At 47.8% G+C, this 11851-nt stretch overlaps 1 protein-coding gene across 1 annotated transcript in view; it reads left to right on the top strand.

The window, feature by feature from the left end:
- Nucleotides 1-911: 911 nt before the first annotated feature.
- Nucleotides 912-11851, top strand: part of Ext1 (exostosin glycosyltransferase 1) — a 275544-nt gene continuing 264604 nt past the window's right edge. The window contains exon 1 of the mRNA XM_051202662.1: nucleotides 912-2489. Coding sequence (XP_051058619.1) covers nucleotides 1528-2489 — 962 coding nt within the window. The 5' untranslated portion in view covers nucleotides 912-1527. The remainder of the gene's footprint in view (nucleotides 2490-11851) is intronic.

Raw genomic sequence — 11851 nt, 5'->3', positions numbered from 1 at the left:
GAAGGGTTTAGGAAGTGTTTTCTCAAGCTCACGAGCACGGATGGAGAACTGCAACATTCCCACAGCACTGTGACAATTCCTCTTTATTGTCGAGAATGGGTGTCTCCGTGAGGAAGACAGGAGAACGGGTGGGTTACACAGGGGAACTAGGGAAGACTGTTTAAATGTACAACAGAAAATACAAAAAAAAAAAAAATAAAATAAATAAATAAATAAAAAAATTGGGCATTGGCGGGTCGAAGTGTGGGGGAGAAACATCCGGACCGGCGCTCGCTTTCCATGAAGTCCCCACCCCCTCCTCCTGGTTTCTCCATTTTCAGGCATCCTTCACCAGGTCCTCTCAGCCTCCAGGCGGGGAGGCGTTCCCGGCTCGTGGGGACCCCGGGCATCCCGAGCAGCAGGCTGACGGGCGTGTCCCCATCCCTCCGCCCGCGCCTCGGGGGCCACGCTGGTCCAGATCGCCTTTGGGGCCCGGCGAGCCGAAGGCCGGCGGTGGGCGACGCCCGGCCGAGCGGCTCGCACTCCGCCCGCTGTTCGCACGGAGGCTCCGGGATGCCCGCGCCGCGCCGCGCCGGCGCCTCTGCCGGCCGCCGGGGGTTATGAATGGGCGCAGCGGAAGCCCCGCCCCACCCGGACGTGACGCCCGGCCAATGGCAGCGCGGGCTGCGTGGATGGATGAGGTCAGCGCTGTCGTGTCGGGAATGGAATGTGTAAGTGTAACATTCAGAACCGGGTAACATTCGGCGACCGAACGCGGCGGTCGGCAGCGCTAGCGCGGGGCCTGCGAAGCGCCGCTCGGGGCCGGCACTGCCCGCGGGGAGGACGCGCCGCCGCCGCCGCCGCCGCCACCGCCGCCTCCCCGCGCCGCCTCGTGCAGCCGGCCGGGCCGCCGCGCGCCCGGGGAGCCGGCCCCGTGAGCGAGCGCAGGAGTAAACACCGGCGGAGTGTGGGAGCCGCTGCAGAAGGGAATAAAGAGACATGCAGGGATTTGTGAGGTTACGGCGCCCCAGCTGCAAGATGCACTAAGCCGGCTGAAGCCGGGGCGGGCTGACTTGTTGGAACCGTAGTGCTCTGCACCGGAGTGTGGATGAGTTGAAGTTGCTTTCCCCGGGCTCGTTCTCCACGCCGCCGAGAGGAATCAGAGCGGCGAGGCAGGCACTTCGTCTTGCCATTGATTGGGTATCGGGAGCTTTTTCTTCACCGCTCTCTTTCTTTTCCTCCGTCTTGTTGCATGCAAGAAAACTGCAGTCCACTGCTCGCCCGTCCTGGGTGCGAGACCTTCCGTCCGGCTCTCTCCCGTGCATTGTGCAGCCCAAAGATGAAAGACCGAAGGGGAGAAAGTTAAAGAAATCGCCCACATGCGCTGGATCAGTCCACGGCTTGGGGAAAGGCATCCAGAGAAGGTGGGAGCGGAGAGTTTGAAGTCTTTACAGGCGGGAAGATGGCGGACTGGAGCTGAAAGTGTTGATTGGGGAACTTGGGTGATTCTTGTGTTTATTTACAATCCTCTTGACCCAGGCAGGACACATGCAGGCCAAAAAACGCTATTTCATCCTGCTCTCAGCTGGCTCTTGTCTCGCCCTTTTGTTTTATTTTGGAGGCGTGCAGTTTAGGGCATCGAGGAGCCACAGCCGGAGAGAAGAGCACAGTGGTCGGAATGGCTTGCACCAGCCCAGTCCGGATCATTTCTGGCCCCGCTTCCCGGACGCTCTGCGCCCCTTCTTTCCTTGGGATCAATTGGAAAACGAGGATTCCAGCGTGCACATTTCCCCCCGGCAGAAGCGAGACGCCAACTCCAGCATTTACAAAGGCAAGAAGTGCCGCATGGAGTCCTGCTTCGATTTCACCCTTTGCAAGAAAAACGGCTTCAAAGTCTACGTCTACCCGCAGCAGAAAGGGGAGAAAATCGCCGAAAGTTACCAAAACATTCTAGCGGCCATCGAGGGCTCCAGGTTCTACACCTCGGACCCCAGCCAGGCGTGCCTCTTTGTCCTGAGTCTGGACACTTTAGACAGAGACCAGTTGTCACCTCAGTATGTGCACAATTTGAGATCCAAAGTGCAGAGCCTCCACTTGTGGAACAATGGTAGGAATCATTTAATTTTTAATTTATATTCTGGCACTTGGCCCGACTACACCGAGGACGTGGGGTTTGACATCGGCCAGGCGATGCTGGCCAAAGCCAGCATCAGTACCGAAAACTTCCGACCCAACTTTGATGTTTCTATTCCCCTCTTTTCTAAGGATCATCCCAGGACAGGAGGGGAGAGGGGCTTTTTGAAATTTAACACCATCCCTCCTCTCAGGAAGTACATGCTGGTATTCAAGGGGAAGAGGTACCTGACAGGGATAGGGTCAGACACCAGGAATGCCTTATATCACGTCCATAACGGGGAGGACGTCTTACTCCTCACCACCTGCAAGCACGGCAAAGACTGGCAAAAGCACAAGGATTCTCGCTGTGACAGAGACAACACAGAGTATGAGAAGTAAGTAAGGGCTGCTGCCCTTCCAGGCTCAGCCCTGGGCCCTGGATGCCCGAGTCCAGGTGTGAGGTTGGGGCATGCCGGGTGGAGGAGGAGAAGCCCTCAGAGCTATTGCTTCCTGCTTGCCTGGGACCAAACAGCCAGGTTCCAGTGTTGGAGAGTGAGTTTGAGCTCCTCAGGCAAACTCAACAGTACTTAAACTCTCCAGTCAAGTAGGTGAAGGTGTCTTTGAAAACCCTTCAGGACCTGTGTGTCTTCTGTGCATTGTGGGGTTCTGATCCAAGTTTGGAAACTGCGTTTCACTGAGGGGTACTGGAGAAGGTTTGTGGGGTGTCTGGAGACCCCCGGGACACACTGAGTCTACTCAAGTCCACAGACACTTGCCCCTGTTGCTGTTTGTTTTCTTCATGAACATGGGTAACCTGTTCTCTGTGGAATTCGCTAGGCTTAAATTTTCGTCTTTCCCCCTAAGCTTTAGGTTCTTGCTAACTGGAGCAATATTTAAATTTTAGCTACTCAACTTGTGACTGCTTCTTACTTCTTCCATAGCATTAGTATTTATAAAGGTAGAGTGTAAGTTGATTAAGGCCTGTGGCTTTGAATGTATTCATCATTCATTCATTCATTCATTCATTCATTCATTCATTCATTCACTTGATGTATAAGCCCTGTCTTCTTTGGAGAAACTTTAAAATCTGGGCCTCAGGCCCACTGTGGTAAACTACCCTTGCTAATTTAGATTTCCCCTTCTTCTTTGTCTTTATCTATTTGCATATAAATGTAGACTGTTACTCTTTGAATGGGCTTGAGATGCCTCCTTAGCCTCTGTGGAGAGCAGAGTTTTGTGTAGTTGCTAAGTAACTGAGTTGGTTACTTTGTAGCCCCTTTCAGTCTTCCTTTTCTTCCAGTCTTTCCTTGTCTTTAACAGTAGCTGACATACAGGATTTCAGGTCAAAGTTAGAATCCACAAATCTGCTTGAAACCCAGGCTAGCAGGTCAGTTTCCTGATAGCAGAGGTCAGTGCCCCAGACTCTCACTTGCGCCTGGCTGGGAAAGAGTTAGTGAGTTCCTATGGTGCATTTCCACTTTACGCCAGTTAAAAACCAGAGCAGCCTTGTGCTACCCAGGGAAGGAAGGGAAAACCTTTCGGCTGACTACAAGAGGAACTGGCAGAGGTTGGCCGATTGTGCAATTGATTCATGAAATGCAGAGTAGGGGAAATGCTTCCCAAACCTGGTTGGAGCAGGAAGGGGTAGGGTGGGAAAGGAGCCCTGAAATGAAAGGTTTGATTGTTGTCCATGGAATCCTTCGGACTCCCTGGTCTTCCCGGGAGTGATTGCAAGGGAAATTAAAGTCTCCCAGACTTGATCATAGAGGGTGAGGGAGGGAGGAAGTATCAAGTACTCCGATTCTGCTTCTGAACCCCTAGGACCTTTTCCATTTCAAGTGTAGGAAAAGCCCAAGGCTAGGATCAATTGTGAATCTATATTTTTCTCTTACATAGGGAAGTTATGTGGGAATATTGAGTGTTGTTGTAATGGAGTGAATCCCCCCCCCCCCCCAAATAGTCTTAAACTGTGGTCAGAAATAAACTGCTTTGTTTAAAGGACATCTACTCTGATATATCCTGAGGGTGCCTGTAGGAAAACAGTGCCTTCTAGGAATTTCTTTGGCTGGTGTGTGGTAGAGTAACCTGATAAGGCGAGCCTCAACTTTTGATATCTTCTAAAGAAATCTCACCACATTTTATAGAAAGATCACAATGTTCTTCATTCTGGAAGAGCTGAAGAGGAGAGCTTGTACCTTGGGGAACTTGCCATGCATTTGGGAAATAACCTGAGTTTAGGACCTCCAGTCATCTCTTTGTCATGGTCTTCCCCCACAGTCATTATTAATTCTTTACATTTTCTGTGGAAAGCTTACTTTCACTTTCTAGAGAGCAGAGACTAAGAAAGGTGTGGCTGAGTAGCTTCCTTGCAACTTTGTTTTGCTAGTTGAATGTAACTGATTTTTCACCTCGCTGTGATTGGGCCAAAAAACCTGACATCTTCCACCTCTTCCTGATTTATGTTTAAAAACCAGCTTGGGGACAGGGCCTTGGGATCATATGTACTTCTTTGGAAATATGGCACTTGGAAAGAAAGCAAGTTTGCTTTTTCTCCCGAACAGGGTTTTCCTTGGTATTATGTTCCCTTTTACGCTCCTCACAGCCCTAACTTTGTTTAATAGGACAGATTTGCCCTCACCAGTCTGGTGTTCCTAACATTTTAATTCCTTATCCATTTTGGATCAGAATTGCTACTTGCAAATATTATCAGGTTTTGCTTCGGAATACACAGAGCTGATGTATGGCAGACACACCTGTGCTAGTTACACTCTGAAATAAGAGCAACTGATGGCATCCTACCCTGGGGTATGCAGAGCTCCCACTGATGTGAACCACACCAGGCCTTTGAAGCCAGGTCTGTGTAAGTGGTCCCTGAAGGTTTTACTTCTTACATGGAAGCATCTCTTGAGTTGGTTTCTACCCAGGGTTTAGGCCATTTCCAGGGTGCTCCAAGCATTCACTTGGTAACATTCTGTAATGATAGCATCAATTTTCATCTAGCTCTCTTCTTCATTAGCAAGTGCCTATGAAAAGGTTTCCACTTAATTTGCTTCTTAGAGCAACCTCGCACAAGTTTGCCTTGGACACCGGATCTGGTAATTAGATTGGAAATTTATGGCACCTTGGTCAGGTTAGGCTAGCAGAATATAAGCAGTTGATTGCAGTGGTAGTATGTGATGCTGTAGGTTTAAAATCAGGTGGTTGAGGATTCCTGTCCTACTCGTGATTTTGTGAAAAATCACACACTGATCACACCATCATTGAACAGCTAGAGAAAAAAATTGGTTCTTGTAAACTTTGACCCAGTTTTCCAACATTATATTAAGCGTCTTTTTTTTTTTGGTGCCCACAATTTTTACCAGTTACATATCTTTTTAGTTTTTTGAGACAAGGTTTCTCTGTGTAGCTCTGTCTGACCTGGAACTTGCTCTGTAGGCCAGGCTGGGCTTGAACTCAGGGTTCCACTGTCTCTGCCTGTCCTTAGTGATGGGATTAATACAAGCACCATCACACCTGGCTTTCAGCCGCATATCCTAACAGGTGTAGGTGACAGCAACTGAAATAAGTCGCTGGTGGGATTAGCAGATCTGGAGTAAGGCCTTGGCGAAACACTTTCCATTCTAATCCTTAGGGTTCCTCAGACAGCCTTACTACATCTTTGCTTGAAGGTCACAGTTCAGATCCCTCTGAAGGTCATTGTTAGGGAACTTCCAGTTTGGCTATCTCGAACAGAAGGCAGAGAAGGTAGTGAGAGGTGGCGTCTGCTTTTGACTCCTCCTCTCCCCATCCTGCAATTGGTTCCAAGCAACTTTGCTGAGGACAGTCAAAAGATGATGCAGATCTCTGGACCCCTTTCTGCGTTCCCCAAAGCTGTCTGTACGCTACTGGTATTTAAAAGCCAAAACATTTCTGTAGTGGATGTGTGTGAACATGCACGTATGTAGGAGGTCAGAGGACAACTTGGAGCCAGTTCTCTTTTGGTGAGGTCTGGGAATCCAGTGCACAACTGGAGGCTTGGAGGCCAAGTGCCCTTCCTCACTGAGTCACCTCATGAGCCCCAGCCCTGTCGTGTCATAAGTAGGTGATCGTTTAGCTTCCAGCACTCTCAGTTCTTAGGAATAGAAAGCAAAGGGTGGCGGATTTTATGGACGAATCAGAACTTCTATGACTGTCAGTAGCTCTGGCATGGCCTTTGGGATTTTTTTTAATTAGTCAGCACTCTTCCACTTCTAATTGCAACCACTTTGGAAACTCTCAGCCCCCAGGACATCCGAGTTGCTGCTGATGGTTGGTATTTCTGCAACTTGGTGAAAACTTTCCAAGGGTGACTGGAAGGCAATGAAAAAGGAAAAAAAAAAAAAATGCATATACATTTTGTCACATAGCTTAAAGGTTGGTACAACCCTTTGAAAGGACATCCTCAGAGCCTTGTTCACGTTGTTTTTTCCGTTTATTGTTAATTAAGGTGGGTGTGTCACAGGAAGTGCTTAACTAGTTCTTTTTAATGTCTATTTTATTTTATTGAGACTTTTCTATATGGCCTTAAGAACTCAGGGAACAGATCAAATTGACCCAAACAAGTTGAATTCAGAGGTCATTGCAGAGGAAGGAAGATGTCTTTAAGACAAGTCATAACACAGAAGGGCTTTTCTGTCCCTTTCCTCCATTATCCTAAAGAGGTTTGACAGACACTTGAAGCAAGTTCCTGATGATCCAGGCCTAACTCTTCAGTAAGTGTTGTCCTTCTCCCAAGTGAAAGGCAGGAACACAGCCTTCAAATGTAAAAGCACCTTTCTCCCCATAGCTGTGTGAGGGGACAAAGGTGATCTTTCCATAAACCACAGATTACAAATAAAATAATAGTCCTGGGCCAGGCTATGAAGTCCACGAGTATGTCTTCAGACAGTGAAGCCGTACCCCTTCCTCCAAGTTCCCTTCCCTCTGTGAACACCCCCTGAGAGCCCCATTCACAGGAAATTAAGGTTGGGGCATGTTAGCACTACTCGAGAGAGATTTGCATTTAGTTTGACTGCTGAGGTAGAACTGTTGAATGGTGTCTGTTACCCCAGCTCTGGGCCTAAAAGATTTTACTGCTATTAATGACAAGCTGCTAAGATTCTCGGCCATGCCCTTCTGAGAGGAGGCCACCTTTGGTCCTCTTGACACCAACTGAGTGGCAGAGAATTGACAAAAGGAGATGCCATATTCTCAGGTGGTTATGGTTTGCCCCATTCTGGAGGATCTACTGTCACAGAACAGGGTTCTAGGAAATTCTATAGGTGACTGTGTGTCAGCGTCCTATCAAAGGGTTTGGTGGGTAGGGCCTGGCTGTCTTGCTCACAGCTACCTTGCAGCCTATCTTGCCAGTTCATCACACTGGTGTGTAAGCTGAAGCTGGAGGAGCTGAGGGAGCTTGTCCAAGGCTTCCCAGCTCATACGTGGCAGATCTTGGGCTGTAGCCCAGGGTTTCTGGCTGCCAGTTCTCTGTCTTCTCACCATGGCCTGCTACTGCTTCCTGACACTCAGCCATCAACCCAGTGTATGAGGTCAGGTGAAGTGGCCATTGGGTTCTGCAGTCTCCAAACAGAAACACAGGGACACTCCTCTTCTATAGAAAGCAATAACGGTTTTCACTCACGATCTCTTCTGCGTGGGTCAGCTTCGAACTCACTACCCTCCTTCAAAACTGGAAGGATGCTTATTACTTGGACTTTACCTTCTGTAGGTCTCTGAAACTTCTCTACAAGTGCATCATGTATCCATTTCACACATTAGAAAGTAGGGTACAGAAAGCAAGCAAAGAATTACATTTGATGAACTAATGATCCTGTAAACAGGGGCTTTAGCTCGCAGAGCCTATATACTCTCAGTCCTTCAAAATGTTAGCCCCCTGGAGAATAAACAGATCGCCTGTTAGTTAGCAAGTGAGTCAGGTGTGGTCTATCAGATGCTTCTCTCGTTGCTTTGCTGGTGGTTCCCGAATGGAATTCGCCTGCACACGTAGGGAAAGGGCCGCAATTCTGAGTAGGGTACAGAAAGCAAGCAAAGAATTACATTTGATGAACTAATGATCCTGTAAACAGGGGCTTTAGCTCGCAGAGCCTATATACTCTCAGTCCTTCAAAATGTTAGCCCCCTGGAGAATAAACAGATCGCCTGTTAGTTAGCAAGTGAGTCAGGTGTGGTCTATCAGATGCTTCTCTCGTTGCTTTGCTGGTGGTTCCCGAATGGAATTCGCCTGCACACGTAGGGAAAGGGCCGCAATTCTGAGATAGCAACTTTGAACTCCTTGAAGGGAAGCTTCCTGGGCATTGTAATCTGGCCTGCACAGATTCTGTTTTCCAGTCTCCTCCCTTAGACTCTTCACAGTGTCCTTTGCTCTTACTGAAAGGTCCCCTGCCTGTCTGCTCTCAGGGATTATAAATGGACCCCTTTGGATGTGGTCTGGAATGATGGTTTCCCCAGGTAGATGTGTGATCCAATAATATAGAAAGACCCACTGGGGGATTCTGCTTCTTGACACAAGACACCCATTGCTCTCAGAGCCTTAGGCTTTGGAACATCATTTCTCAACCCGTGAGTGAGTCTCTACCCCTTCCTGAGCTGAACAACCGTCTCACAGGGTTCACCTAAGACCACCAGAAAACACAGATATTTATGTTACAGTTCATAATGGTTGCAAAATTACAGTTAAGAAGTAGCAACAAAAATAATGTAATGGTTGGAGTCACAACAGCATGAGGAAATGTATTAAAGGGTCACAGCATGAGGAAGGTTGAGAACCACTGCTCTAGGAAAAAAGACAGTGCCTCTGGCTGGGGTACAGCCCAGGCACACATAATTCAGGGAAAACTGTGTTTTGAAAGTAACACAAGTGGTGCTGTGGCTCAGTCAGCATGAGGATACCAGTCTGAACTTCCAGCACCCACGTAAAAAGCCAGCTCTGCGTGGTTATAATGTCAGCGCTGGGGAGTTGGAGATCAGAGGATTCTTGGTGCTTGCGGGTCCCCCAGTCCAGGACAGTTAGTGAGCCCCAGGGTCAGAAAATAAGGTGAAGCGATTGAACAAGACACCCGGTAATGACATTGACTTCTGTCCTCCATACGACCTGTACACACTACTGCTGCACACATGCGCATCACACATACACATGAACACACATGTTATAAAAGTTGTCTGCCAGCTTTTGTGAGGAACGGGGAAGGTACACCATAGAGCAGAGTGACAGTATATGTCATTTCTTACCGCATTATGAGAGCCGTGTGAAAGTTTAATGGACTCACCTAACTTTATGTTTGTACTGTTTTATCTCTGCATATCCTAACACTTTGTCCAGCTATGTGAATTATTTAGTCAGTGGTAAATAAACCTCAGCTTCACTGTTTGTTCAAGCTGCGCACGTGCTGAAGCTGGGCCTCTGCTTTGGTAAGCACAGCTCCTGGCTTTCCACAGGCTGCTCTCTCGGCTTTGGAAAGTTGAAGCGAGAACTAAGTGCCTTTTGTACTTTTTCTCTAACATTATTTATGAGCATTTTACTGGCCTACCAAAATGACTTTGAAAGTGGGGTTTTTGAGAGCACTTTTTTTTTCCCTTTAATTAATTTTCTTACATTTGGAGGATGAATTTTACTTGAGTGCCTGCTTCTTAACCAAGGTCTCTTTTTTCCAAAACAACAGAGGACCTGTGTGCCCATCCCCCACCCCTCATCCCTCTAGGGTGGTAGGTGTTTTCAAGGTGAGGCGGAGCACCCAGTTAGGGAAGTGGCCATCATTAAATGACAGCTTAGATAAACATTGTAGGTGGTAATTGGCCCTGCAGGGGTCTTTGAAAGTCCAGGCTCTGTTCCCTTTGAAGTTTAGTTTTGGCTCCAGCCAGAAACCTCTTTGGATTCTTTACAATGCTGGCAGCCCTAGACTTCTCTCACCAAACACAGTGCTTGCTTTCTGGGGGTTGACCCTACTTGGGGGAGATGTCCTCTTAGCATCTTGTTATCAGTCTAGGCCCTGCTTCTGTTTTCCCTTTGATGGTAGACTCCATGATCCATGGGAAGTGAGTTTGGGTAGGTTCTTCACTTCCGGACAGGCAAGTAAGGAATTCTTAAACCTAAGTGCATTGTTCCAAGTGTCTTTAAACATAGCACATGCATGTGTGTGTGAGAGAGAGAGAGAGAGAGAGAGAGAGAGAGAGAGAGAGAGAGAGAGAGAGAGAGAGAGAGGTTTATGCCATTATTTTCAAGGCTTTTTTAAAATTGTCTTTTTTGGTGATATAACTCCTTTTGATAGCACTGAGAGAGATTTGGAGCAATACCCACTTCCATTTTTCTTTGTCCCTTTTTGTCTCATGTGAAGCTGTAGAAGGCAGAGCCTGGGATTCGGAGCCAGGGAATAACTGACTCACAAGGATTCCTGGACTAGGTTTTTCACCTCTCAGCCTCAGTTTTTGCATCTGGAAACAGAGATTAGATCACTAGCCTTACAGGGTCATGAAGAGGATCAGAAGAGGAGTGGATGTGAGTGTACCTTGTAAATGCTAATGTGCTCTCTAGGGTGGTGGTGTTATTAAAACCATCTTCCCGTCATGGTCTAGGCAACCATATAGTGGCTCAGTTAGTTTCATAACTTAGCTCTTTTTAGCTGTGCCCGTGAAGTAATTCTGCTGATCTCCCTGAAATGGGGTGTAGGCGCTCTGCTGTTTAACTGTCACTCTGTGGGATGTAGCAAGACCTGTGTGGGGTCTTCAGGTTGAAGATGGCAGATGGCATGGGGAGAGGGTGGCCTCTGGGTAGTCAGTCCAGCATTTTCTTCATCCCATGGCCTTTGTGTTCCCTGCTTCGAGAATGCAGGTTATCCCTTTTGCATCAGCTTTTACCAGTCAAGGGTGACATGTGGGAAGCCACATTGTATGAATGGAGCCACTTAGCAGTCTCCTTGAGCTGGCTCAGCAGGTTCTTAGGCTACAGTGACAAGCACAGAAATTTCTCAGGCCACCTCAAGTCCAGGATTTATTGTAAGGGGACATGAGACAGAAACTAAACTGAAACTGCTCTGCTCAGTTCTGGGGTTACCATGCGTGGACAGGGTGCTTCGCTTCTGCCCTGGCCAGCTTTTCTGTTTCTCTGTGTCTGCTTGCCATCCATCACTGGTTAGTCTTTGCTCATGACTGTTTGTTGTCCAGGTCTGGCAGGAAACCAAGTCTTGCTGACTTTTCCAGTGACCCTTGTTTTTGTAGAGAGGAGTCATTTGTGTTAGGCCATGACTTGGGTGTGATGGACACCCGATCAGTGGAGGGATTTTTCCCTGTCACATTTCCACTCTTGATTTTTGTAAATGGACTGTTTTTCTTTTTTGCTTGTTTGTTTGTTTTTGCAAAGATTATTTGAAAAATAAGTGATTGCAAAAGGTGATTATAAATAAACTCCCTCAGGATGAGGACTGGAATGATAGTTACCCCAGGTAGATATGTGATCCGATAATATAAAAAGACCCACTAGGAAATTCTACTTCTGCGGCTTAGGACACCAGTTGCTCCCAGGGCATTAGGCTTTAGAGCAGGTGGATAGACATCCTTTTGCAGAGCACATCTTGAAGTTGTTTCCTGGAACAGGGGACTGTTGTTAGAGGAAGTTTGCTGGGGCAGGTACTGTTGAAGCCATATCCTGTTGGCACTTCTGTGTCTGAACTCAGGTGATAGCAACAGCCACTAATATTCACAGAGATTCTACTGTGTGCTGGTTGGGTCGCATCTCCTTTCTGAGCAC

Source organism: Phodopus roborovskii, unplaced genomic scaffold, assembly GCF_943737965.1.
Source record: "Phodopus roborovskii unplaced genomic scaffold, PHOROB, whole genome shotgun sequence".
In the NCBI taxonomy this organism is placed as follows: Eukaryota; Metazoa; Chordata; class Mammalia; order Rodentia; family Cricetidae; genus Phodopus; species Phodopus roborovskii.
The sequence above is the reverse complement of the archived record's forward strand: the minus strand, read 5'-3'. Positions and strand labels throughout refer to the sequence as shown.